Consider the following 25,626-nt stretch of genomic DNA (forward strand, 5'->3'; position numbering starts at 1 on the left):
TCTCGCCACCAAGCAGGTCCTCCCCGGGTTGGCCAAGGCATCCACGCTCCCAGCCTGGAGTGGCCCTGCCTCAGCTTTCCTCGGCTGCTGCGTGGTTCCCTCCCTCCACCCATTCCACCTGCAGCCTCGCCGAGCTGGGGGCTGGACTCCAGCCCGGGCCTTCTGCCCTCCCGGGCCCGTGAAGCACTGCTGAGGCGGCCCCCGGCACACAGCTCATGAAGAGCAGTGGTTGCTCGGGGTGTGCATCACCGCGGGCAGCCACACCGCTCAGGCCCTTTGCCTAGACCCCGTCTCGTCGTCAGCCACCTTGCAGCCGGGGTGAGAGGTTGCTGCTGCCCCGATGGAGGCGCGCAGCGAGGTCAGGAAACTCTGTCGAGGAGCCTGCGTCCAAAGCAGGCGCCAGTGAGTAGTGGGGAACCCCGGTGTGTTCAGGACCTGTGGCAGGATCCTGCTTCTCTGGAAAAAACCAGTGACTGAGGCTGGAGGTGGTGGGAGCAAGGCCACCTGCAGCCCCCCAACCCAGACGTGCCTTGTGCCACTCTCCCCCACACTGAAGAGACCCAGAGTGGAGCTGAGGGGCGGAGGCAGGTGCTCAGGAGCCGTCTGCTGCACATGACGGGCTGGGAAGGAGGGTGATGGACAGAACATGGTTGAGCAGCTCCAGGTGTGGGGTCCATTTGGCGGCTCCCTGGGAAAATGTGGTCTGGGCGGCCGAGTCCCCAGAACGGCTGGCAGCAAATCAGCACAGAGCGCACGGGGACAGCCATCGCCAAGTCCGTCTGGAGCTGTGCTGGGAGGCTCAGCCCATTCATGGTTTTCAGGCCCACACCAGAGTGTCCTTGGTAAAACCCGAGAGGTGGGTGGAGCCCAGAGGGCCAAGAGCATGGTGATCTGTGGGCACAGGTCTCCTGGAGCAGGAGTCCCAAGCCCTGGTCCTCCTCCCGTCCATACAGCCCCCGACAGCCGCAACGTTCAAAGCAGGCAGCCCCAGCACCCGGTGTCAGTAGCATGGTTTTCATCACGGTGGCCAAGCTCCCTCTCCTGTCCCGGTTAAGGCAGGGAAAGGCTGCCCGCCATCCTCCCTGGCTCACAAGTTAAAGTAACACAGGCTCACTCAGGTCTGACTGTGCCGTCCCTGAAGAACACAAGCTACCCCTCTTTCTGCGGCTGCCACTGCCACCCACGGGCCCCGCCGGCCCTGCCCCTTCCAAAGCCTGAGAGCAGACAGAGAGCGCCCTTGGGCTATGCCATCAGGCTATGCCCTTTGAGCTGAACTAAGGTCTCAGCTCAAAGCAAGCGGATGGGATCTGGAAGGCCCAAAGCAGGAACTGGACTCGAGGATGCTTAAGAGGTCACAAGGAACGTACCACTATCATTGGCCTTTAGTCCAACAGAACAAACTCACGACAGGACCACCCTGTGCATGCCAGGTGGGCTTTCGGCTGCCGCCCCCACCCCTTCAACCAAGTCATTCCTATGGGGGAAAAGCAGGTCCTCAAATCTTCTGGCCACCTGGCTCTGGCACTGAACTGGGAGCTAAGCAGCTGGTTGAGGCAGAGCCTAACAGTACCAGACTCCCTCAGCCCAGGGCTCATGTCTGAAGTCCAGGGTCCGGGGCAGCACGCATCACCAAGGCTGATCAGACAAGCCCTGCCCAGGCACACTCTACTCCCGATTCACACAATCACCACCACCCCCCAACCGAAGACCTTTCTCACAGGCTCTTTCGGCTGTCCATTCTGGTTGCCCTCAGCCACGGGAACAGCCAGGTGGGAAAGGCACTGTCTCCTGTTTCCGGTGTGTAGATGAGCAGAGTCAGTCCAGTGACTGGCACCTGCCCTCCAGCATCCAGGCTCCACCACGAGGCAAGGGAGGAGGCACAAGCACTGTCTCCCCAAAGGGAGTCATCTAGGCCAACTGTTTTGGGACATGCTGCCCTCATGTCATGGAAGGAACCAGCTCCACAGGGGTCCTGGCACACACCATGTGGGAAGGCCACAGCCACTGCCTCTGCAAGTGTGGTGGGGGGCTGACCCAGAGGTTGAAGGGAGCTGGGCCCAGCTCCAGGGAATGAGTGCTTCCCTCAGGCCTGGTCTGCTCACCAGTCAGCTGAGTCAGGGCCATTTCTAGGTTCCAAAAGCCACTTGTAAGTTCAGAGTTGCAGCAAAAGACCAATTTTATTCAATGAAGCTGATTATTTTAGCGCTAAGCACCTCTCTGTTACAGAACTTATTTCAGGTTCCCACCACCAGAATGTCATTACCACTGGGTTTCCCCAACAAACAGGGCTTGACAATCAAGGCTAAATTTTTGTGGTTTAAGACAGAATCACTTCTTGGAAACCACATTGTAAAATAACTTCCCAGCCAAAAAAAAAAAAAAAGGGTGTTTTATGTTGATACCACTTTTCAGCTTGCCCACCCCCGGTAGAGGAGATGTGTGAGGCTGGGCAGGGCAGGTGGGAACAGCGGTTTAGGACACGAGACCACGGGTATACCAGAGATTGCAGGCTGCCCTCACAGCTCAACTTCTAAGAAACAGGCTATATTCTACTAACAATTGCAACAAGAACTTAATCAAGGAAGAAAAGTTAAGTACCTGCCCCCCGCCCCCAACCCTCACTCCAGGGGACTCTTAGTTTTTGAGGTCCCCTGGTCTTGCAGACCTTGGCAGCCTACTTCTCCCTCCATTCAAGGACCAGTGAAGCATTGCTGCTCATCCACGTCGGACGGCTCTCCTGGCGCAAAGAAGCTCTCCTGGTCTGGCAGAGGGTCAGCAGCTTCCTGGAAAGCCTCTGGTTCTGGAGAGCTTTGGGCTCTGCCCGCAGGGGCTTGTACCTGCTGGGAGAAGGGAGACAAGGTAGTGTCCCTTGGCCCATATCCTAGTGATGAGGGGCTCCTTCTGTTCAAGTCAGCAAAGAAGAACCTCTTTGGAACACAAGCCAATGAGGTACGAGGCGCTGACAGGAGAGAGACCTGGGGTAACTGGGGTAGAGCCTCACCTCTCTCTTCAACAGTCCCTAGGTTTGAAGATCAGGAGAAGCAGGACTAGGCTTTCTGGAAGTTGTCTTAATGCTAAGGTTGCAGATCCCACGTCTCACCCCCAACCCCTACCAGGCTGCACTGCTAGTCACGGTAACAAGTCAAGGCCCATGAAACTTCCCTGGCCCCCATCCTTGGACCTGCTATTACTCTGGTTGAACCGAGTAACTTGCAAGCTGAGTCTAAGCGGCAGCTCTGGCCCACTTTAATGATGATGGGAGAGGCCAGGGAGGGGGAAGACGGACAGACACAAAGATGGCAGCACATGACACAGCTGCTGGAGTCCTTTTTGCTTGAGAAAAAGGAAACCCTAGGACTGGGTCTGGAAGGTGAAGCAAGAGTGCAGCCAGTAACACTCCAGAGGGCAGAGAAGACAGAAGCGGTAAAGGAGCAGGGAGGAAACCTGGAGGCAGCTGGAGACCCCGGGTAGTGGAGAGGACCCCAGTCAGGGCGGAGAGAGCTGGGGTGCAGTGGACAGAGGGCCCATTCTCCTGCCCGTGGCTGCTCCACTGCACTCTCCAATCTATATCACCTTCCAGGGGCTCCCTTCTTGCGCCCCTGGAATGTCTGCTCAGTTTAGGCCTGGCTGTGTCTCAGGGCCCATCCCGAGGGTGAGTGCCTGGAGAGCAGGGGAGAGGAAGGGGCTCGCTAGCGTTGGCTTGGAAATTGAGTCCCCCCGAGCTCTCCAGATGGACAGTCTTGCTAAGTTTGCCTTTCCAGAGGGCTGGCAGCCCAGCTCGACAAGATTTGTGCCTTTAGTAGTTTAAGATGCCAAATTCCTTCATTCTGCCTTAGCTAGCTGTTTTATCCTTCTTGTTTGTTAAAAAACAAAACCAAAAAAAAAAAAAAAAAAAAACTAAAGAGCTTAGGCACAGTAAAATCTCTGATGCCAGAGTCAAAACACCCTTTGTGAGTGCTGCCAGACTGAAAGCATGTGGTCCCAGAGGGGCCTGCTGGGAGCAGACCCTGCTGTGCGAAGCCACCCCACTACTGCCTGGGAGACATGGCCACTGCAGGTGGTCCCTGAGGTAGGGTTGAAACTGAAAACACAGGCACCCCAAGGATGGACACCAAGGACATCCCACAGAAGGATGCTTGTCTTATTTCTGGCAGGAGGAAACACACATACTGGCCCTGGATTTTTGTAACAGAACCAAAGATGCGTAAGTTCAGGAAGGGGCTTGGGCCAGGACAGAGGGCTTGGCATTGGGCGTGACTCTCTCCCCAGGTCACATTATCTTCAGGATTCCTTATCAGGTTAACTTACTATCAACTGGTCCAGCTCACTTTGTCACTGCAGCCTACAGCTCTCCCCTCAGCACCAATCCTACCAGCGCATGAGTGACCGCCTTCAAACGTACTGAGCTTTGCAGTGTGGCTTGTCATCTGGGGCAGGTAATCCCCTTGTGCACACACACCTTTCAGGGAAGGGGCCCAACTGCCAGGTAGAATCCCATGACTTGTGCTGGGGGGCAGAGGGGCAGAGGAGTTGTACCTGGAGCTGGGTGGTTTGATCCTGCAGGGTGACCTGCTCGCAGGAAGGCCAAGGGCTCACCTGGTGAAGCTGAGGCTGTGGGTCTGCCAAGTGCTCCTGCGGGGTCTCCAGAGGAAAGGTGTTCGAGTCAGAACTTATGGGAGACTGAGGAAAGCTGGTGGAAGAAATGGTCCCGGGATGTGAGTGAGACACCATTGACAGCACCATCAGGAAGGACTCCTGCTGGGCCTCAGGAAGAGAGCTTTAAGAGAAGTCCCCTGAGTCCAAAAATGGTGGTCCAGGACACACTGTCTCACTTATCAACATCCATCTGTACCCTCACTGTGGTCTGGGGAAAGCCTCAATTTGCCACAGAAGAGCAAATGTAAACATTGAGAGGAATGGCAGTCACCTGTCTCGAGGGGTTTTACTTCTAGCACGTGGATAGTCTGGTCCTACCATGGTGGTGGTCACTTTGATCTCATGCAAGTCACCTTGCCTACGCCAAAGTCAGTGATGTGCCCTTCGTCATTAGTACTGAGTAGGACTGCAAGGTTAACTTCCTAGCTCCAAGTCCAGTGTTCTCGCTACAACCCCAAGTATGGAATTGTTGGGATAAACAGAGCTTTCTGGACTGCATTGTAGACTCTGAGACTGCACTTTCATCTTGATGCTTGCCAGTTGGAAGACATAACACTACCCACCCCTTCTGTCAGGGTCCTGATTCTAAAGGAAGGCTCAGAAGAAAGTCTGGAGAACCCTGGGAGGCCTACCTCGAGAGAGCTGGCATCCCTGAAAAATACACACTGGACCATACAACCCCTTCATTGCTGAGGGGAATCTTTCTGGCATTTGGGACCAAAGACTTCATCTCTAAACAAAAAAATTTGTCTGTGTCCTCACAGTGACTCCCAGCACTGAGACCTTCTGTAAGCCTGGCTCTGTGTGTCTGATGGCAATAGAGTAACCACCTCACACCCACCGATCTCCTAGCGTCACAACAACCATCAGTGCCATGGAGACCCCTTCAAGTGGTGTCCTGCCATCGGCGGACTTCAGGGATGCTGGGAGATTCCCTTTAAACACCCTGCACCATGGGCCTGGGCCTTGGTGGCTGAAGCCAAGCACTTGGAGCTCTGCTCACTGATTCCCCAGCTGCTCCTATTTTTACTAAGATCCTCTGGTCCAACAGTGAGGCCCGGTGTGGACCATGCATGGAGGGGTAGAGGAGCCAGTGGCCACAGAGCAAGTTGAGTGTGAACGTTGATAAGGAGTGCCCGCAGGCATGTCACCTATGGCTTCAGGCATGGTGTCCAGATACAAGCAGCACCATTCCATGCACGTCTTACCTGTGAGCCCCATCTTGATCTCCAAGGCTTTCATCTTGATAGCAGTCAGAAGGCGGTGGCTCAGCTACTAAGTTGACAGGCATAACCTTATGCTGGGTCTGCATGAATGGAATGGGATCATCACAGAGGGGCACAGGTATGCTGGTCTGCTTAGACATGCATATCTGCAGCATCTGGCCCTCCACACTGACAACATGCTGCTCTGCTAGCTGTTCCTCCTGCATCTGCTCTTCCTGCATGTGCTGCTCCTGCATCTGCTGCTGCTCTACCTGCTGTTCCGGCAGCTTCTCCTTATCCATGTCCTGCTCTGGCAGCTGCTCCTCTTCCACCTGTTGCTCCAGTAGCTTCTCCTCATCCACGTACTGCTCCTCCATCTGTTGCTCTGGTAGCTCCTCTTCCTCCATCTGTTGCTCCCGCAGGTTCTATTTTATCAAAGGAAAGAGATCAAAGTACCTCAGTGTCTGCAAGAGTCTTCCAGGGACTGATTGAACACGCTCACTTCATTCTCCCAAAACACAAGTTGACAGCAGTCCTGCCTTTCTGGGCATCATGGTCTGGGTGACTATCTCCTTGTTTGGCTGGCGACTCCTGGCTGGGAGTAGCTGCCATCCAGCACATATGAATGTGTGTAAGTACATACGTGTTCAGATCTAAGGAGCTGCAGATCTTGTACCTCAGGCACATAAATTGTAGCCTACCGGGCAGTCACCCTCCTCAAGGGAACCAGGTGATCCCCAGTCTTCATGAAAGTGAACCCCTTTCAGCCACACAATTGAAACAAACAGGCTTGCCATACCTCAAGCTCCTCAGAGATTTTGACAGAGTGGGATGAGGCACCACGGAAATGTTTGACCTCCCTGAGATCAGGGCGATTTGAACGAGACCTCTTCACTTGTTTCTTGGGCACTGGCTCCAAAGTCTGCAGCTCAGGACTCTCAGGGCGGCATGAAGCAGGCAGCTGAAAGGATGCAGTACACAAAAGCCTTATTCAGTGACCACTACTTTCCTTAGGGAGGGCACAAGACACACTGAGCATGGAGTAGAGTGCCCAGGCATGCCCACGGGAAGCCACATGTCACTGCAGGGCCTGGTTGGGCCCATCTCAGTTCCTACAGCCAAGGAAAAAACACAAGATCAAGCCCCAAGTTCCCTGGCTAGAGATCAGTCCAGACGTCCCCCGCTGCTCAGAAGGAGCAGCCGTCACTACTAGGAGATCCTCCTGACTAGCTCTTTGACGACTGCCAAGCTGCCTTTCTCCTCTCCCTTCTGCCACTTACATGGACCTGATATCTAACCTGGTACTTGTGCCCCTGCATGGCCTGAAGCTGCTGCTTCATCGCTTCCAGTGCACTCCGTTGGCTGGTGAGGTCAGCCTGCAGCCGGCGAGTCCTCTCATCCAGCTGCTTTGTGAACTTCTTCATCAGTTCCAGCTCATGTCTGCTGATGTGTGGTGCGACTGGTGAAGATGGCTGTAATGGCTGTGGGGAGGAATCGCTCATGGTTCACATAAGGGGACACCAACTTCTCCAAATCCTACCATGATGCTTTATTTCAAAGGTTTGAAAGTCTGAAAATGCAGAGTGGCACTCCAATCCCGATTTCCAGATTTCCTTCACTGCTAGAAAGTCTGAAGAAATGTTCTTGGGGGCCTCCCTGGTGGTGCAAGGGGTTAAGCACCGCACTATGAAGCAATCTGCAGCCTCTGCAGCACGAGATCGATCCCCAGCCGGCCAGGGCGCTACCCACATGGAGCAGCAGACCTCTCCTGTCTCCCCGCTGCTCCCCTCAGCAGTGTATTTTGGTCCGTCTGCCTGTTCTGTTCCCCACTGTGTCCCTGGTGAATACTCTCACTCCCCGCTTCTCTGGCCTGCACCCCAGCTCTTGTATGCATAAATAAATAAATCTTTTTTTAAAAAAAAATGCTCTGTAGAGAATCCAGGAATTCTAAATGAGAAATGGATCATGGGGATCATTCTTCCATCTGATTGCTGGTTACTTTGACTATTTTAAACAAAAGTTATATTTAAGCTTTAACTATAAATTAATTCAAAGAAGAGAAAGCTATCAAGGGTGACAGCCTTTAACGTTTTAGCACAATAAAGACACGTTAAGGACAAAATGGATTTCTATAGAAATTTTCTTTTAGTTTAAAGTATTTTCCTAGCACTCCAAAAACCCATGCAAGGCAAACAGACTATTTTAAGACAGAGAAACTGAGAATCAATGACGTGCCAAGGTCACACTGCTGGGGCAATCCTCAAATATTGGGCTTCTGTGCTCAGTTCTCCCCACTGCATGGGGACACCCTGTCACTGGGAATGGAGTAACAACTCAGGCTTGGTGATTATTACACAGTTCCACATAACAGACTACAAATTTGTTATCTAGGCTGCCAATCTGATTTTAATAATCCTGTCTAATATAAAAGATGACTATCCAAATCTGTGGTTACATACCCAGATTTAGGGGTAGGAAAACCACAGAGTAGTTAGTCCAAAAGTTTTGATTTGGCTTCAGACCACGCATTGGTGCTGACACTTGAAGGCTGGATATATCTAACGTTCTGAAAGGTATGCTTTAACCCAATAAAAATTCCACTGGGAAAATCCAGCTGGCAGGCGTGGGGAGTGTTGCTTATAGGAAAATTGTCTTTCCGTGAGATAGACAGCATCTCCTCACAGGTGATAAGAAGCACGGATCTTAAAAACACTGCCTTTTCTTAGTAGTTAAGCTTCTCACTTGGCTCAAACTCTCTCAAGCACCAAGTGTCTGTGTATTTCATATTAAGAGAGGTAATAAGGATTCGGTCTTAGGGAACCTCCAACCTCCCTTTTTCCTAAGGCCCAATGAATTCTTATTAGCTTCATCTGAAAATCCAGTACAAGACAAATGGTGATAGTTTTAAAAAGACAAACAAAAAGAGCATGTTTTCCATAAAGTAAACCTTGAAACGAGAGTGGAAATGTAGAGCTTTGCAAGTTAGTGGTCCAGACAAGTATGTGAAGCAAGATTCCCAGGTGTACCTGAGGACTGATGTCAACAGCCACACTGGAGGATAATAGGGTCTCCTCTTCCACCTGGTCCACCTGTCTCTCATTAACCTGTTCTTCCTCTTCCTCCCTTCCTACCTGCTTTGCTTCTTCCTCCTTATCCACCGGGCCCACCTCTTCTCCCTGATCTAGCTCGTCTTCCTGGTCTGTTTCTTCCCCCTGACCTGCCCCTCCACCCTGGCCTGCCTCTACTTCCTGAACCACCTGCTCCATTTTCTCCATCTGCTCTGTATCTTCCATTTCACGCATCTGGTCCAAATCTTCCTTCTGTCCCACCTCTTCTGTCTCATTCACCTCATCCATCTGTTCCATCTCAGGTTCCAACTGAAAGCTCTGCAAAGATGATGTAGCTGAGAAAGAAAGCACAGTGGAATTCATGATTAAAAAAAGTGAAAGTACCAACATTATCGAAGAGATTATGTAGATTTCTTTTCTTATTTTCTTTCATAAGTCCTATAAATAGAAGAATAAAGTTTTATTTCACCTAAAGGAAGCCGTGCCAGGTACCAGGAATAATTCAGAACATTAATTTAAAAAGTTTTAAAAAGTTCTTCGTATTTGAAAATGAAGGTAGTGTGTGGTTTTCTTTTTAACCGCCACCCAGGTAAGCATAAACTGATACCCCAAATCACAAATCATTACAAAATTCCTTTGACTCTACTTTTGGAAATTCGGTGCCATGCAACTGACAAAGCCCTTTTAAGCCAAATCAGAGGAGTCATTTCTTAAAAATTAGGTACCCCAAAGCATGGGATTCTCAGAAATACTCAAGGTGCTCGAGGTGTTTGTGACACGATTCTCCTTCAATGGCTCTGAAAAGCACAGCAGCGGACACTATTTGAATAATGCAAACTGGCAGTGTTTTGGCGAATGCTTTTGCACTTTCTTTCACACACACATTTCCCGTCTTATCCAGGTCCCACTCCCAGGAATTGACCCAAGTGAGTTAAAAACTTATATTCACACCCAAAAAACCTCTTGGAAAAAAAAGTTTAGGATAGCTTTATCTACAATCACCAAAAACTTGGAAATAACCCAGATGTCCTTCTACAAATGAGTAGATTTTTTAAAAAAACACTGTGGTCCATTCACCAGAGGCAGTACGATTTAGGCGAAAAGAAAGAAAGGAAAAAAAAAAAAGGAATGAACCACTGATTCATGCAACATGAATGAATCCTAAAAACATTTTACTAATGAAGCCAGACTAAAAGGGCTAGATCATGTGTGATTCTGTTTGCATGATTCTGGAAAAGGGAACCCCGCAGAGATGGGTTGCAGGGCAACGGCGGCTGGAGGACGGGGGCACAGCTGAACAGAAAGAGATGACTCTAAGCAATGTGAGGGGTGGGGAGGGGGAGCTGTGCCGCTGGTATTGTGGGGGTAGATACATGACTTCGTCTGTGTCAAACCCATTATTCCTAATAATTAGTCATCATAAATACCAATAATTCCAATAAAAACGGTAATATCTAAAGAGTGAATTTTACTGTGTGCAAATTTAAAACTAAATTGCTCTTACACATTTCAGAAATCACAATCAGGATTTCATGGATTTTGACCCCCCCAAGTGCCCCATCAAATGTTTTGAAAGGATTTTTTAAAACAAAGCTTTGAGACGGATAGTAATAATGGAAGTGTTGCTATCTTAAGAGTATTTTAAAAAGTTGTTTGACCAATATATGAGGATTCCACAATACAAGTTATCTAAAATACGAAAAAATCAGATAATTGGAGCTCATGGTCTGCACACTACTTTGTATTTTTTATATGATATTCATGAAATATCTCAACCATTGAAGCTTATATAATGAACTAGCTCTGTTTTTGAGAGATTACCCAGTACAGCTTTGAAAACAAGAGGTTTCTTTGGGCTGTACCTATTACGCAATAGCAGAAAAGACTGCTTGAGTATGAAAAGATAAAAGGATTACTCCTCCTAAGACTGAACTACAGCACCCATCTTTAAAAGGGTAAAATTAAATGGGCTAGAATAGTGTGGTTCCCAAGCACTGAGCTATTGATGAGATACTCATTTTCATTGCTCTTAAATCATCATCTTAAAAAATTTACACGGGCCTCCCCGGTGGCGCAGCGGTTGAGCGCTGGGTTGCGAAGCTGCCCGCAGCCTCTGCAGCACCGGTTTGATCCCCGGCTGCTCCCCGGCCACCGGAGGAGGGTCCCACATGGCGCGCAGACCCCTCCTGCCGCCCGCTGCTCCCCCCCCAGCAGTGTACTTCGGTCCCTCTGCCTGCTCTGCTCCCCGCTCTGGCTCTGGTGAATTCTCTCACCCTCCTGCACTTCTGACTGTACCCAGTGCTTGTATAAATAAATAAATATTTAAAAAAAATTTACACAAGATGAACAAAGTTAGAATTCACGCTTGCAATCTTGCACGACTATAAATAGAAACCGCTTGCAATCTTGCACCATTATAAATAGAACATTTAATTTGAGAAACTATAATTAACCTTTTTTTTCCCTAACCTTTAGTCCCTATCCAAATAACCAAATGCACCTACCTGGCGATTCAGGTATGGTGTTCAGAGATGTGCTGGAGTCAGTAGGTGAATCAGAATCTATTGAAATTACATTAGAAGAATCTTGAGGTGCATACTGAGCAGCAGTTACAGTATCGATTTGATCCTAGGAATTTCCAAAAGAGGAAAAGATAACATTTCAATTTGGAGACAAGTCGATATATGAACAAGAGGAAACATGGGCAGAACACAAACTCTGAGGGACCAGCATTGGTTAAATCAACTGAATGCTTAACACAAAAACATTGTGAAACATGTCCTTGAAAAAACACTGTTGGCTGAGCACAGATCACGGGGGCCACATGCTATACACTGGCACTATCAAACAACAAACACAGTGTAGACATGCTAAGTACACAAGCAGAAGAAAACTGTGTGCAGATTAAAGTGGCGGTAAATATAAAAATGTAGATATCCCTTTCAGAGGTGCTGGGAGGTCACGGGTAGAGCAGCCAAGGATGGCGAGGCTCTCCTTTTCCATTCTTCCTTAGGAGACCCGCTGACTCCCAGGGGAAGAAGGCTGTGGAGAACCATAACCCTGCTGGGGGGACATGTTCGCAGAGGCCCTGCACTCAGCAGCCGAGGCGCAGAGCAAGGAAAAGTCAACAGGGGCTGCTTAAGCGCTCTGTGGTTTTGGTTTTATCTGTTTTCTGAGTCTGGGAGAAAGTGATGATGAACATTTATTGATTTGAACTAAGAATTCATTTAATACTTTTATTCTAATACCAAGAGCAGTAAATCCAAGAAAACTTGTATTTTATTTTAAACAATAACATCAGTTATTATATGACGCACCTAAGTAAGAAGAGTGAATTTTAATGTCATCTTCAAACAATAACGGACAAGAGACATTTGGCTTCCTTTACAGTAGACTGTCACCAGGTAATGACATTTTTTTCTTTTTTGAGGCAATGAAAATGGCATATTTTGTAACAGTTAAGAATGCACAGTTATTTAATAAATTTAAATTTTGCTGAGATTAGTTTACAAATTATAAATTTCTCTATTCTTCACTTTCTTTGCAAAGTTTAGTTCTAGATTTTATCTGAGATGACTGTATAAGATGTCAGAAAGAAACAGGATGTACACAGTGAAAACTGGAAAAGAACAAGTCAAAACATTTTTTTAATGATTTTTTACTATGTAATCTAGTCCCCCTCCACTAGAATGTAAGTATCTTGACAGAAGGGACTGAATCACTTCTCTCTGTATTCCCATTCCCAACTCCTGCCATAGTGCTTCAAATCATAAGTGCTTCCATTTTAAGAATGGGTGACTCCCTGAATAAACGAGGTATAATAAGCAAAGGTATATCCTAAGAGGTGATACTAAGCTTGTATTTCACTCCTGGAAAATCATCTGCAGGAATCAAAGTGACTTTTCTCTCCACACATCCAATCTCCCTCCCTTTTCCCAAGCCTTGTTTTTCCCAAGGCAAGGCTCCTAAAGGCACTTAAATAGCATTTTATGAGAGAGAAAGAGACAAGGAGAAAAGAATTTTGTTTTAAAGGATCAGGGCCACTGAGGCGGATCCCGCCACCTTCCCATTGTGGCAAGTGAGGCTGCTGTGCCCCAAGCAGCCCAGCGAGTCTGTCACGGGACAATGAGCTGGGGTGGGAAAGGAAGAAAGGAAAGGTGAAGAACACCAGACAAAGGTCTCGCATGTATTCATACATTGACTTTCAGTCCACCAGTTTTCCTAATATTATGTGAAAAAGTGAGGAGATTCTCTTGACTTTAAAGAAAAGGCAACGCTTGAAAAATCAATGTAATTTACATCAACAAAGGAAATAAATTATACTATGATATCAATAAATGCAGATGAAGAATTTGGTAAGACTGAACATCCGTTTATGATAAAACCCTTAAAAAACTAGATGGAACATGCCTCAACATAATAAAGGCCATTTATAACAACATAAATCATACCCAATGTTAAAAGAGTGAAAGTTTTCCTTTAAGATCTGGTACAAGACACTCTCCCCACTACTATTCAACAGAGTATTGGAAGTCCTACCGACAGCAGTTAGGCAAGAGAAAAAAAATCCAAAGGAATCCAAATTGGAAAGGAAGAAGCAAAACTATCATTATTTGCAGATGATATAGTATAGACAGCAAACCCTAAAGATTCCACTAAACTATCAGAAACAATAAAACAGCCTAGAAAAGTGGCAGGGCACAAAATCAATTTACAGACATCAGTTGCATTTCTATAAGCAAACAATGAGCTAGAAGAGAAAGAAATCAAGAAAACAATCCCAGTCTCTTATTGAAGTTTTCTAAATTCCTGCTATGAGTGAGACCATCCGGAATTTCAATACAAAGTAAAAATCAAAATCAACAAGCAACTATAAACCAGAGACACACTATGGGGGCGGGGGGAGGGGTGGGGAGCGGAAGGACTAGAGTCAAAATAAGGGGGGGGTGCAATTGTATGGGGAATATAACCATAATGAAAATGCATACATTGTGCAAAGATGAAAAAATGATTTAAGAATTACATAAAATAAAATATTTTAAAAAAAGAAAACAATCCCATTCACAACCACCGCGAAAAGAATTAAATACCCAGGAGTAAATTTAACAAAGGAGGTGAAGGACCTATATAGTTGTCACTTTTTTTTTTTGGCCAGGGGTGGGGCAACTGGGGAGACTAGGTCAGGACATAAAGCCAGGGTGATTCTCTTCTACAAAGAACCAACTGGAGCACACTCACCCAGCTCAAATCCCAGTACTTGAACTTTAGGAAATTATACAACTACACTGTGTAAGTGCACTATTCTGTATTCCTTAAAATAAGCATTATGCCGTTGAAAATGCCTCAATCTTTTCATTATTTAGAAAAACACTGTTGGGGTCCCAGTCACTGAACTGGGGTTTGACCTCTCTCATTCCCCCTCCTCCTGCTCTTTATCACGACCATTACCAATTTAATCACTGGCATCCTGCTCCCTGGATGATTTTCAATAGAAATGTATATACTTGGATGTTGATTAAGGTGCCCATTTTTGTGTGTTCCTATGTTTTACTTTATCAATATAAATGCACTGAGCTTAAAACTGTCAGAATTATCTGTCATAATGGTAATTGGTCTGGAAAGAAACAAAACAAAGAAACAATTTTGAAGCAAAAAGATACCAGTTTGAAATGCAATTAGGACTAAGGCCTGAAGACAAGTCTTTTAGGAGAGGCAGCTAGAAGCTAAAAAGAAAGAGGAGACAAGAAGGCAATTAACATGCTTTTACAATTTTAAGAGGACTTTGGATTCACTCCTATTCCCTAAATGTCTTCATAAAAAGTATTTAAAGAGAGAAGCACTAGTTTTTGGTTTAGATATAGTGTAAGCTTCAAAAGCAGGCTCTAATACCTGACAGTTATGTGAACTAAAAATGAGTGTATATTGCAGGGGTGGCAATCAAGAAGTATGGCCCCCAAATTATCACATTTTTCCCATGATTAGCTTAATGTAAAAAATGCTCTGCCTAATTTTTAAGAGGTCCTTGGTACTTTGCTTTTTGAAAGAGTACTATATGTAAAGATGACAGATTGACTGGATATGGAGGAAATGCTAGATAGAAGAGTAGAGTTTTAAAAAAAATACACTGCATTTAAAAATCATCTCTAGATCCCACCCTTGCGCCACCTACCACCTGTTACTGTGATTCCCTTGAGAGCGAAATTTCTCAAAAGGGAAGTACTCGAATATCACCAATTCGACTGGCCTCTCTTAAGCCTACTCAATTAGACATGTCTCCTGGAACCCCTCTGTGCTCTTACAAAACTTTTCTCAACAAATTCAGCAATGGCTTCCAGGTCCTAAACAGAATGCTCATTTCTGAGCTGCCAGCCTACCTAATCTAACAGCGCTTGACACTGTTCATCATTTCCTCACTTTCTCCACTCGGCGCATCTCTTAGCTCACTTGCTAGTCTCCTTATTGATCATCTGCTGATTCTTTTCCTTCTCTCTAATCGCTTAGATTTGAGGGTTCTCCAAGTTTAGTCCCTGGTCCTTCTACCTTCTATACATAGTCCCTTGGTAATGTCTTCTAAATTTATGCTTTAAGACCATCAAGACTGATGATTCCCAAATTCTTATCATCAGTTCAGCTTTGCATTGCCAATGGACTAACAGGCATTTCAAATATAGCATTTTCAAAACTGACACCTAAGTATTACACCCTGGCAAGCACCCTTAAGCTTATGACTTCTTTCACCATTTTCTCCACGTCAGTTAATGCAACACCATCCTTCCAGATCAAGCACCTCCAAGTCATCCCTAACTCCCCCTTTTGTACACATCTCATCCAAAGTCAACAAATCCAAGGGCTCTTCCTTCAAAATATATCTAAAATCCAACCAACTTCTCACAACTTCCTCTCTTATCTGGTCCAAGTCATCATCTCTCATCTCTCCATAGTCTATTCTCAACACAGTCACTCTTATAATAAACCACTAACTGGCAAACTTTAAGTAGGTTATTTAAAATCAAGAATCCAAGATTTACTATCTCTGAAAAACTGGAATGGTGATGCCTCAGAGGATTGCTGTAGGTCAGATTAAGCATCTAGCCCAATGTTTGACACATTAGAAGTCATCAATGCACTTCAGTTATTATTTTCTATCATACCGCTGTGTCAACCCTTACCCACAATGTGGAGCACTGTGCTGTTACTGAAGTTACTGGGGCCGTACAAAGACGGAACTTAGTGGTAAGTGAAAAGCAATGGTAAGCGATCATTGTCATTAAGTGACAAATACACATATTGATAAACTAAGGCTAAGTGAGAATAAGCAAATTAGACAGCAATTGTGCCACGGTGGTTAATTATGGTTTTCTTATATAAAAAAACAACAACTTTCTTTTCAATGCTATATTTACCTACTAGGTTTTCTAAGTTTTATAAAATGATAATTTTTAAGGGCCTCCCCGGTGGCGCAGCGGTAGAGCGCTGGGTTGCGAAGCTGCCCGCGACCTCTGCGGCTCCGGTTTGATCCCCGGCTGCTCCCCGGGCACCGGAGGAGGGTCCCACATGGCGCGCAGACCTCTCCTGCCGCCCGCCGCTCCCCTCAGCAGTGTACTTCGGTCCTTCTGCCTGCTCTGTTCCCCGCTCTGGCTCTGGTGAATTCTCTCACCCTCCCGCGCTTCTGACTGTACCCAGTGCATGTATAAACAAAACAAACAAACAAACAAATAAATAAAAACATGCCTCTATTAAAAAAAATGATAATTTTTAAATCCAGATTTCCTCAAAATACTAAGTTGAAGGACCGTACTCTTTACACAGCGCACACTGCAGTTGACTCACGACTGAAGAAGTAAGGCTGTCAGTTGTGTACCTGTTAGATGATGGTCAGAACTAGATGGGTGCCTCAGCCTGGTAGCATAACTACAAATTGCTTTTCATTTGAAAAGAACATTGCTCTGCTTAAATTAGCCTTCTATGTAATTTCCTCCCTGTTTCATACTCTCTGGAACAGAATGTCAGGTTAAGCAAAGGAACATCTTCAGAAGGGAGAAAATTTTATCTACATAGCAGTAACTTTTTCAATTACCAATAGTTGGAAAATACAATAGAAAATCACTTCATATTTACCCTATGAGCTCATAGTATCTCTTCCTTACAGAAAAACTTAAAATACTAAAAATATCTGCTGTTTGCACAGCCCCAGGAATTCGCAAATGCTTCCTGGCAAAATCATGTGTGCATCTAGTATTTATGAGTACCTACTATGTGCAGCAAGCCTTGTTCAAGGTATCTGGGGATATGCTAATGAACAAGACAACCCCTACTCTCACACAAGCTTCGTTCTACTGCAGGAATACAGACAATATACTTAAAAATGAAATTCCTCTGAGCATTATTACTATCCACACAAGGAAGCCTTTTCAGAGATCACTACTACTGCCGTATTGCAGGTGAGGAAACGGAGGCTCTCCGTGGCAAAACGACTGTCCTCAGGCCACGTAACTGGTAAGTGGCACATCTGGAACCAAACACTTCTCTTCTGGTATTGAGGCCATCTTCTCTCTGCAAGCACTGTCAGCAATGCAGTGAGCAGCCTAACAGCCTTGTTACATGAGCCCATGGAGTGGCAAGTACGGGGAAAAATCATTCACTGGGAAAACAAGACTTTCTGCAATGATTTTCTGTTCTTCTATAGCGTTTCTCCTGTAGTGAGATCTTATCTCACAGACTAGAGGTGCAGAACTTTGAGGGGAAACCCAGGTTTCATAGTTCTAATTCTGTATATACATCCTTGGAGGGTTCTCTCTAGTAACCTCTGGAGAAGGGCTATATGGGTGATGCCTATGGCTTAGCAAAAGGATGGCGACAATCCAGGCTCATCAGGGACTGGGTTCTGCCTGTGATGGCATGAAGCAGTCTCATGTGTCTACTCACAGTCTACTGAGCCAGGGAGGTAAATAAGCCTTCACTTTAAAATGTCTTACAAGACCAAAAGACTTTAAACAACAATCTCTCTCACAGAGCTTAGCTTAATTCTTTACAAAGGTTCAAAAGGACCATTTCAAATATGGCAGTTACTGGATGACAACAAAATGGCAACTGTGGCACACCCCTTAAACGTTCTGCTCATACGAGATACTTCTTGAAATTAAAGCTCGTGTACATTGGCAATGCCCACTAACTACCCAAAGAGTACAAAAACACTAATTTGCAGGGCTCTATGGACTCCTGTATTCATCTCAGCACTATTTACAACAACTAAGCTATGGAAATAACCTAAGTGCCCACAGACAGAGGAGTGGTTCAGAAAAATGCGATGTATGTGCGTGTGCACACGTACGTACACACAGTCTCTCTTTCTCTCTCCCTCCCTCTCTCTCTGGAATTACTACTCAGCTATAAGAAAAGATAAAATCCTGCCCTTTTTCAACAGCATGGATGGAACTGAAGAGGATAATGCTAAGGGAAATAAATCAGGCAAATATAAATAAATAAAGAATGGTCTCAATGTAGAATACAGAGAAACATAATGAAGGGTCATTCAAAACCAAACCAATGATAAACTCTCAACACCTGACAGCAACACTGAGGCAACCAGAGGGGGAAAGTGGTGAGTGTAAGTGGGAGGCAGTGGTAGGCAGGGTGTGAAAAGATGTATTTGTAGAGGTTTGAGAACCTGTAAGTCCTAAGCAGAGACAAAGATGTACCCCTACTGCACCACGATAAACACAATTTGGAAAAAGAATCATCACCCCACCAGGAAGAAGAATCTAAGTTTAGTCTATGGCTCTACTGTACGTACATCTTCTGCAGAAGCTTCACGTTCAGAGCAAACAGCTTTCATTCTAGAACTTCTTCTTTGGCCTTGAAGACATCTATAAATAGGTAAAAAGAGAGTTAAGCACATTTCACTTGCCATCTAACCCTAAATTTTCTATTATACAGTAATAATAAGGTTTGAATAAGAAAAATGGTATTTTTCTTAATATATAACATTGTTAATCTTGGAGGTGTCATTTTTCCTACAGAGTTCTCCTGCATGATCTGCATGATGTCTATGGAGGCCATCACCCAGACCCTCATTAGAATGAAGTCTGCTGCAGGTAGCAATACCTCTTTTTGACATTGGCGAGCAAAACAATCTCAAAAAAGTCACAGCATACAACGAATGTTCTTAATTTTTAAACCAACTGCAGCTACAAAAAATGCCTTCAAGTCAAATTTAATTTTGTTTCCTGTAATTAGAGAAAGTCTCCATTCTCTAGCTCATTAACAATGGATTCTATCAAAATTATAATTTTGCTCCAATGCCCAAGGGGAGACTGCAGCTCTGTGGCATGGGCTCTGGATGTCCGCCTGCCTGCACCATGTGAGTGGTAGATGTGGACAGGACAGAATATGAATGAATCTTGTTTTTAATAATGAAACTGCTGTTAAGCCTTAAAATGTTCGTGACTGAGACTCTGCTGTGGAAGTGTATTATTTTCCATTTTTCTCTTGCCGCTCACAAAATGAAAACGGCAATCTGATAACAGATAGGATAACAAGCAAGACCTTAGGGTAGTAACACAGTGACAAAATGCTGTGAAATCCTAACTCATTCAGAAGGCTGGACTAACTGGATTAATCTGCTTGGTTTCAGAAAGTGAATACTCATTTAAAGGGAAAAAAAATTTCCATCCTCTATTTCACAAATCCCAACCAAAAAATCCATTTTACTCACATCATTTATTTTCAATGGCAGAAAATTAGGAAAAATTTGGGGAGAAAATATCCAGGATTATCAAAGTACATAAATATTTGTATAGAGGAAGTTTTAATTATTTAAGAAAACATAATATTGAGGAAGTGTTAATTTAATTAGCATCAATAACTAGTTAATGAGTTACTTCAGTCATTTGTGTGTGATGGGGTGCTGTCTAGTAGTCCTTACTAGTTTGACTTTTAGCATCAAGTAACCTGGACATAAACAGTGTCACTCGTGAATCTGCCCCACATCAGCTAAAAATCAAATCCTTAAAAGATTATCATCTGTATTTTTTTTTTAGCTCAGATAACACTGATTCACAACACTGTATATAATTGAGAGGTTTAGAATCCTACCTCTTCAGATATATGTTCCCACCCCACTCCACACCCACCAGGGCACCCAGACTCCTCCACCATAGTCCATTGCTTAATTTTTTCAGTCTGACTAAATGTATAAGCCAGTTTAGTCTAACAGAGTAAGTGCTGGTAATTCACTTTATGACCTTTAGATCTTCTCCCTTGCAGGCTAAGAATGACTGACATCGATCTCCAGAACCCCGTGTGCACCATCGCCTTTAGGACAAGCAATCTGAGTGTCTAACAGACACCCCGACTTGATGAGGCCTAATGAGATGCCTACACCTCTCCCCTCTACTGTCTCTGACCTTGGAAAATAGTGCCATCCCCACACCCGGTCCACAGGACTGACAGCAGCAAGGCATCTTTGACTCTTCCGTTTCCCAGATCTTACTTTTTTTCTGACCCCCTTTTTTACCCAGTGAATTTCCCCAACACACATGCTTGGAACCTCTGGCATCCCCAGCACCTGGCACAATCAGAGCACTTATCAGGTACTTCATGAACTTCAGCCAAGTGAATAAAGGAATAAACTAACTGGTCAACTCAATTAAAATATCTGCACATCTGTCACCCCAGCCCTACTGAGTTTGACACAATTATTGTGAGGGACATGTTGAGGATTCTATGCATTCCTTGAAATCAAATAAATGTCTCCATATTACCTTCTAAATAGTAAAAATACCTACGGTAAACAGCATGGGAATGAACGGACTGCACGGTCTAAGAGATTGGCTATTAGCCATATGTGGCTAAATTAAAATCAAAATTAAATAAAATTTTGTCAGTCACAGTGGCCACATTTCAAGTGCTCAGTAGCTATGCATGGCTAGAGGGTACTGCATCAAAGCAGATTAAAAAGCATTCCTGGCACCAGAGAACGCTCTGCCGGAGAGTACTATACCAAAGGATATCATCAGTCTTACTGGAGGAGACACTGACTTTGACAAGAAAACATCGTAAGGCATTTATGTTTTGCTTTAAACCCACTAGCTTGGATACCAAGAATGTAAAATATGAAGGAGAGCAAAGTTTTCTAAGGAATTTACATATCATACTTTTCTGTAAGTTAACCTAGATGGCAGATATTACAATCAGAATGTAAAAGTACAAACACATACACTACGAAAGAAAAGCATTAAGGAGTATTTCACACCTGAACAAGCTTGCATATGTACAGAATTCAGGCTCAGGATATGAGGATATGTGGTGTGACAGAGGATTTGCCACCTTGTGCATGGCTGTCTTTGCTTAGCAACCGATGAAAACAGAAGTTTCCTTCTTCAAATTTTATCAGTTTATTTTCAGAAAGAAAGAAAATGACCAAGAACACTTTGCTAGATGTACTTACATGAAAAAAAAAAAACACTTTCTAATTTTACAAAAATAAGTATCTCAGTCTCATTACGTCAAATCTCAAAAGGTTACTCTCAAATTGTGCCCTTACATTTCTCCTACTCTCCCATGAACACTAAGTCTTCACGAAGGGCTGATCCTCACTGGGAAAGTACTCAGCACCGTGAATTACTTTAATGGAAGTTTGTCCGTGGCTCCTAAATACATCACTGCTACTTGCTGTCACTTGCTATCTAAATGAGACTGAATATGAAGATGTCCTGTCCTTCCTATGTCCATGCAATATAGACTAAGGTATATTTTGAACAGTGGAGCAGTCAGAAAACTGATGACAGTAAAAATCTAATTCCAATGTCTCCTTAATTTACAGCTGAGATGACCTAATCTGAAGCAACACAAGAAAGGAAAACCAGATTTCTTTTCTTGGCTGCAGGTTACAACCAAAGTTTAAGGCACTAATTTTCAAGATGACTCCAGCCAACGCCAGTCCACAGGTTCAGAGGAAACCCACCACCATCCCCTCATGCAAATGTGAAATTCTGAACCAAATTCCAGGCATCATCGTTTCCTTCAGGCCCAACTGCCTCTCAGATGCCGCCGACAATGACAGGTGCACGAAAAGCTCCAGGCCCCGCCCTCCCACAAGAGTCACAGTTGTTTCCTAGGGATTGTGCCTCACTCTCCTATCTTCCTCAGCCCCCATCATTATGTCCAACATTCCAGAGTGGCTATGGCAGGTGGACAGAAGCTGGGGTCACACACAAACTTAGGCTAAAACCTCAGCCCTGACACTTTCTAAACGTGGGAACTAGAACAGTCTTTCAGCTTCCCCGAAAGCCAGTTTCTGAGTGTTTAAAGTGATTCATAACACACACCTTGAAAAGATACAATCATGTTTAGAAAAAGCGCTTTTCCAAAGCATCCCAGCCAACGCGATCATCTCAAAGGCCCTCAGCCATTCTTACCCTTGATCCTGCCATCCACCTAGGTTTCCTCTCCACTCCACTGTCTTGGATGTGTAATACTGTATTTTGCTTTAAAAATGGTTCTTCCGCAATTTTAATTTTCTCTCCTAGAACTCAAAGATGAGTTCCGCAGGTGCTATCACTCTCCTATCCCCTCAGAGCCAAGACGACTCTCCAGTATTAAGATAAGCAGACTGGGATCGAGGCACATGGCGAGAGATCACCAAGGCCAACATGCTCCTTCTGGCAAGTGGGGGTAGGGAGAGGGAAAGGGGTGCATGTGGCCAACGGGCTTCGCATGCAGTGCACGTGTCCTGTCTTCTGAATATGTGGCAGGACCTTCTGTCTCAATATAAGAACCTTTTAGTACATTAATTTCCAAAAAAGTCTTCTTACTCCGTCCATTTCATAGAAAACATTACTTTCTAAAGGGCCAGTGTAAATTTCTCTAATGTGCTTTCTTTGGTTACACCAGTTTTACACACACACATCAAAAGAAGAAAAAATATCTTAACAGTGCTCAGTGGTATTTCCTCACCCAAAAGGAAAAACAATGGATGCACAATATTCACAGCACATAGAAAGTACACACAATTATCATAAAAACCCTAGTCTGGGGCCTCCCCGGTGGTGCAGCAGTTGAGCGCTGGGTTGCGAAGCTGCCCACCACCTCTGTAGCGCCGGTTCGATCCCCGGCCACTGAAGGAGGGTCCCACATGGCGTGCAGACCTCTCCTGCCGCCCGCTGCTCCCCTCAGCAGTGTACTTTGTCAGTCTGCCTGCTCTGCTCCCCGCTCTGACTCTGGTGGATTCTCTTGCCCTCCTGTGCTTCTGACTGTACCCAGTGCTTGTATAAATAATAAATAAATAAATCTTTAAAAAAAAAAAAACTAGTCTGATGTTCCCTGTACTCTGAAGGGCAAGTAACCTATGACAAGCAGTATCCTAATGCTCAAGAATAAAGGAAAGTGAACACTAAGTAAACAAAAGGCCATTGCTATGAAAATACGGTAGGCCATCAATAACCAAAAAAAGTCAAGGTTTTTTCATCTTAAAAGAATATGTTGTTGGGCCTCCCCGGTGGCGCAGCGGTTGAGCGCTGGGTTGCGAAGCTGCCCGCGGCCTCTGCGGCGCCGGTTCGATCCCCGGCTGCTCCCCGGCCACCAGAGGAGGGTCCCACATGGCGTGCAGACCTCTCCTGCCGCCCGCTGCTCCCCTCAGCAGTGTACTTCGGTCCTTCTGCCTGCTCTGCTCCCCACTCTGGCTCTGGTGAATTCTCTCACCCTCCCATGCTTCTGACTGTACCCAGTGCATGTAAAAACAAAACAAACAAATAAAATAAAATAAATAAATAAAAACATGCCTCTAAAAAAAAAAAAAAAAAGAATATGTTGTTATTGGCTTCTTCCAAACAGTGTAGAAATACTAAGCAAAAAACAAGTCACCTTTAGACTCTGATTACTGTTCTGTGGTCTGCTCCCTTTTCCTTTTCAAATGTGACAAGGCAACATATAGTGCAAGTTGGTGAGTCACTGGAACATGCCTGGACCCCAGCCTGGGTGCCGGCTACTAACACTACAGACATTCATCGGCAGAATGAATGTCAAGGCCACACAGTTCCCCATCATGTATTTGTGGAAAATTCATTCCAGGAGAAATTCATAAATCAGACCCGAGACTATACTGAGACCAGCGCTGTGTGGTGAGATGCAGCGTCTGCTGTTTCCACTACCCGGTCTTGTGGGCCCCTCCCCACAGAGGACAGGGCCTCCTACAGGGATGTGTCTCCTCCTCCAAGAGGACGTCTTCGAAGGACTAGCGCTGACTACTCCAAAGTGTTTTGATAATCCATCTGGTGCCGTATTTACCTGCAGCTTTCATTATTTTCACCTTCCAATCTATTATTTCTTTCAGTGTGAAATGGTTTGAAAACTTCTTTATGAATTAAAGTTCATCACTGTTCAGTCAAAATGATTCCCCGAACATAGCACTTCAAAGGGAGGAAATACACATAACATTCTGACATCACAAAACACAGCAGGACACACTTTTTTTTAATAGCGTCAGTGGCTTCAGAGCAACTGGCTTGGGTGTGTGTGTTCATGGTAAGGTTTTGCCAAAAGCTCATGTTTTATTAGGCATCTCAGTCTTTATACTTTATAATCTACTCTCAATCTTTTCCCAAAGATGACATTCTATGTGATTTTTTGGCAATTTTTACAGGACTATTACTGAGCCAGTTTGGGCAATAAAGCAAAGAAGGTCAGTCAGGCTTAAGAGTGTTAAAAGAAAGAACTTTATATGTGTCTTTGCTGCTTACTGAAGAGCTAATAAGCCTGTGTTGACCCTGTGGACATGAGATAGGACTTTAAATGTTGCTTTATTTTACTTTTTTATTCTGTAATTCAGCCACCTTAATTTCTAGTGGTAAAGCAGACACATGGCTTATCACATGCTTGTATCCTAGAAATCAGAAAGCAAGTTAACGGAGTAAGATGAGTTACTTTCTATACTGACAGGAAAAGTTGAATACAATCTGGATGATTCCCTCTTAGACCTTCTGATTCTCTAGAAGAGCTCATTGGTCCCTGCAATCTTGAGGCAAAGTGGAAGATGTAGACAGAAAAGTAAAAAGCAGGGCGGGGAGAGTTTTTCAGACACAGGTCAGAAAGGACTTAAAGAAGAAGAGCAATGAACTGGTTCCTGACTAGCGAGAGGGTCTGCACACATGAAATGGGCAAGGGAAAGTAAAATGCAGGTCTCCGCACTCTCTGAATCCTTGCTGTCTGAATATTTACTGCAGCAATCTTCTAAGTGACACTAACTTATTTCACAAATGTACTCAATAAATCTGTTTTAGGTTGCATGCAGGAATATGTCTGAATCGTGCACTCCTAAGCAAGAAGACAGCGTCCTGAGTTCATGCTGCTTACACATGTCACGTTTTACAGATACCCCTTTCTCCGCCCCAGCAGTAGAGAAGAGACCACTGAAGGAAATGGGAAGGCTAAGCGAACTAAAGATCCCATGCAGGGCCTCCCCGGTGGCGCAGCGGTTGAGCGCTGGGTTGCGAAGCTGCCCGCGGCCTCTGCAGCGCCGGTTCGATCCCCGGCTGCTCCCCGGCCACCGGAGGAGGGTCCCACGTGGCGCGCGGACCTCTCCTGCCGCCTGCTGCTCCCCTCAGCAGTGTACTTCGGTCCCCGCTCTGGCTCTGGTGAATTCTCTCACCCTCCCGCGCTTCTGACTGTACCCAGTGCGTGTATAAACAAAAACAAACAAA

At 45.3% G+C, this 25,626-nt stretch overlaps 1 protein-coding gene across 8 annotated transcripts in view; it reads right to left on the reverse strand.

Annotated features, from left to right (window-relative positions):
- Nucleotides 1-2,145: 2,145 nt before the first annotated feature.
- PASD1 (PAS domain containing repressor 1) overlaps nucleotides 2,146-25,626 on the reverse strand; it is a 73,866-nt gene continuing 50,385 nt past the window's right edge. For 6 of the 8 annotated variants that reach the window (XM_037511815.2, XM_037511813.2, XM_037511814.2 and 3 more), the window contains 9 exons: nucleotides 18,723-18,795; nucleotides 11,434-11,557; nucleotides 9,119-9,264; nucleotides 7,160-7,342; nucleotides 6,661-6,822; nucleotides 6,134-6,286; nucleotides 5,865-5,962; nucleotides 4,597-4,690; nucleotides 2,146-2,840 (listed from right to left, as the gene is read on the reverse strand). In XM_037511815.2, coding sequence (XP_037367712.1) covers nucleotides 2,691-2,840; nucleotides 4,597-4,690; nucleotides 5,865-5,962; nucleotides 6,134-6,286; nucleotides 6,661-6,822; nucleotides 7,160-7,342; nucleotides 9,119-9,264; nucleotides 11,434-11,557; nucleotides 18,723-18,795 — 1,183 coding nt within the window. In that variant the 3' untranslated portion in view covers nucleotides 2,146-2,690. The remainder of the gene's footprint in view (nucleotides 2,841-4,596; nucleotides 4,691-5,864; nucleotides 5,963-6,133; nucleotides 6,287-6,660; nucleotides 6,823-7,159; nucleotides 7,343-9,118; nucleotides 9,265-11,433; nucleotides 11,558-18,722; nucleotides 18,796-25,626) is intronic. The other 2 variants (XM_037511819.2, XM_037511818.2) reach the window with 2 other exon arrangements.

The sequence above is a fragment of the Talpa occidentalis genome, unplaced genomic scaffold, assembly GCF_014898055.3.
Source record: "Talpa occidentalis isolate TD23 unplaced genomic scaffold, MPIMG_talOcc4v2.1 talOcc4.15, whole genome shotgun sequence".
In the NCBI taxonomy this organism is placed as follows: Eukaryota; Metazoa; Chordata; class Mammalia; order Eulipotyphla; family Talpidae; genus Talpa; species Talpa occidentalis.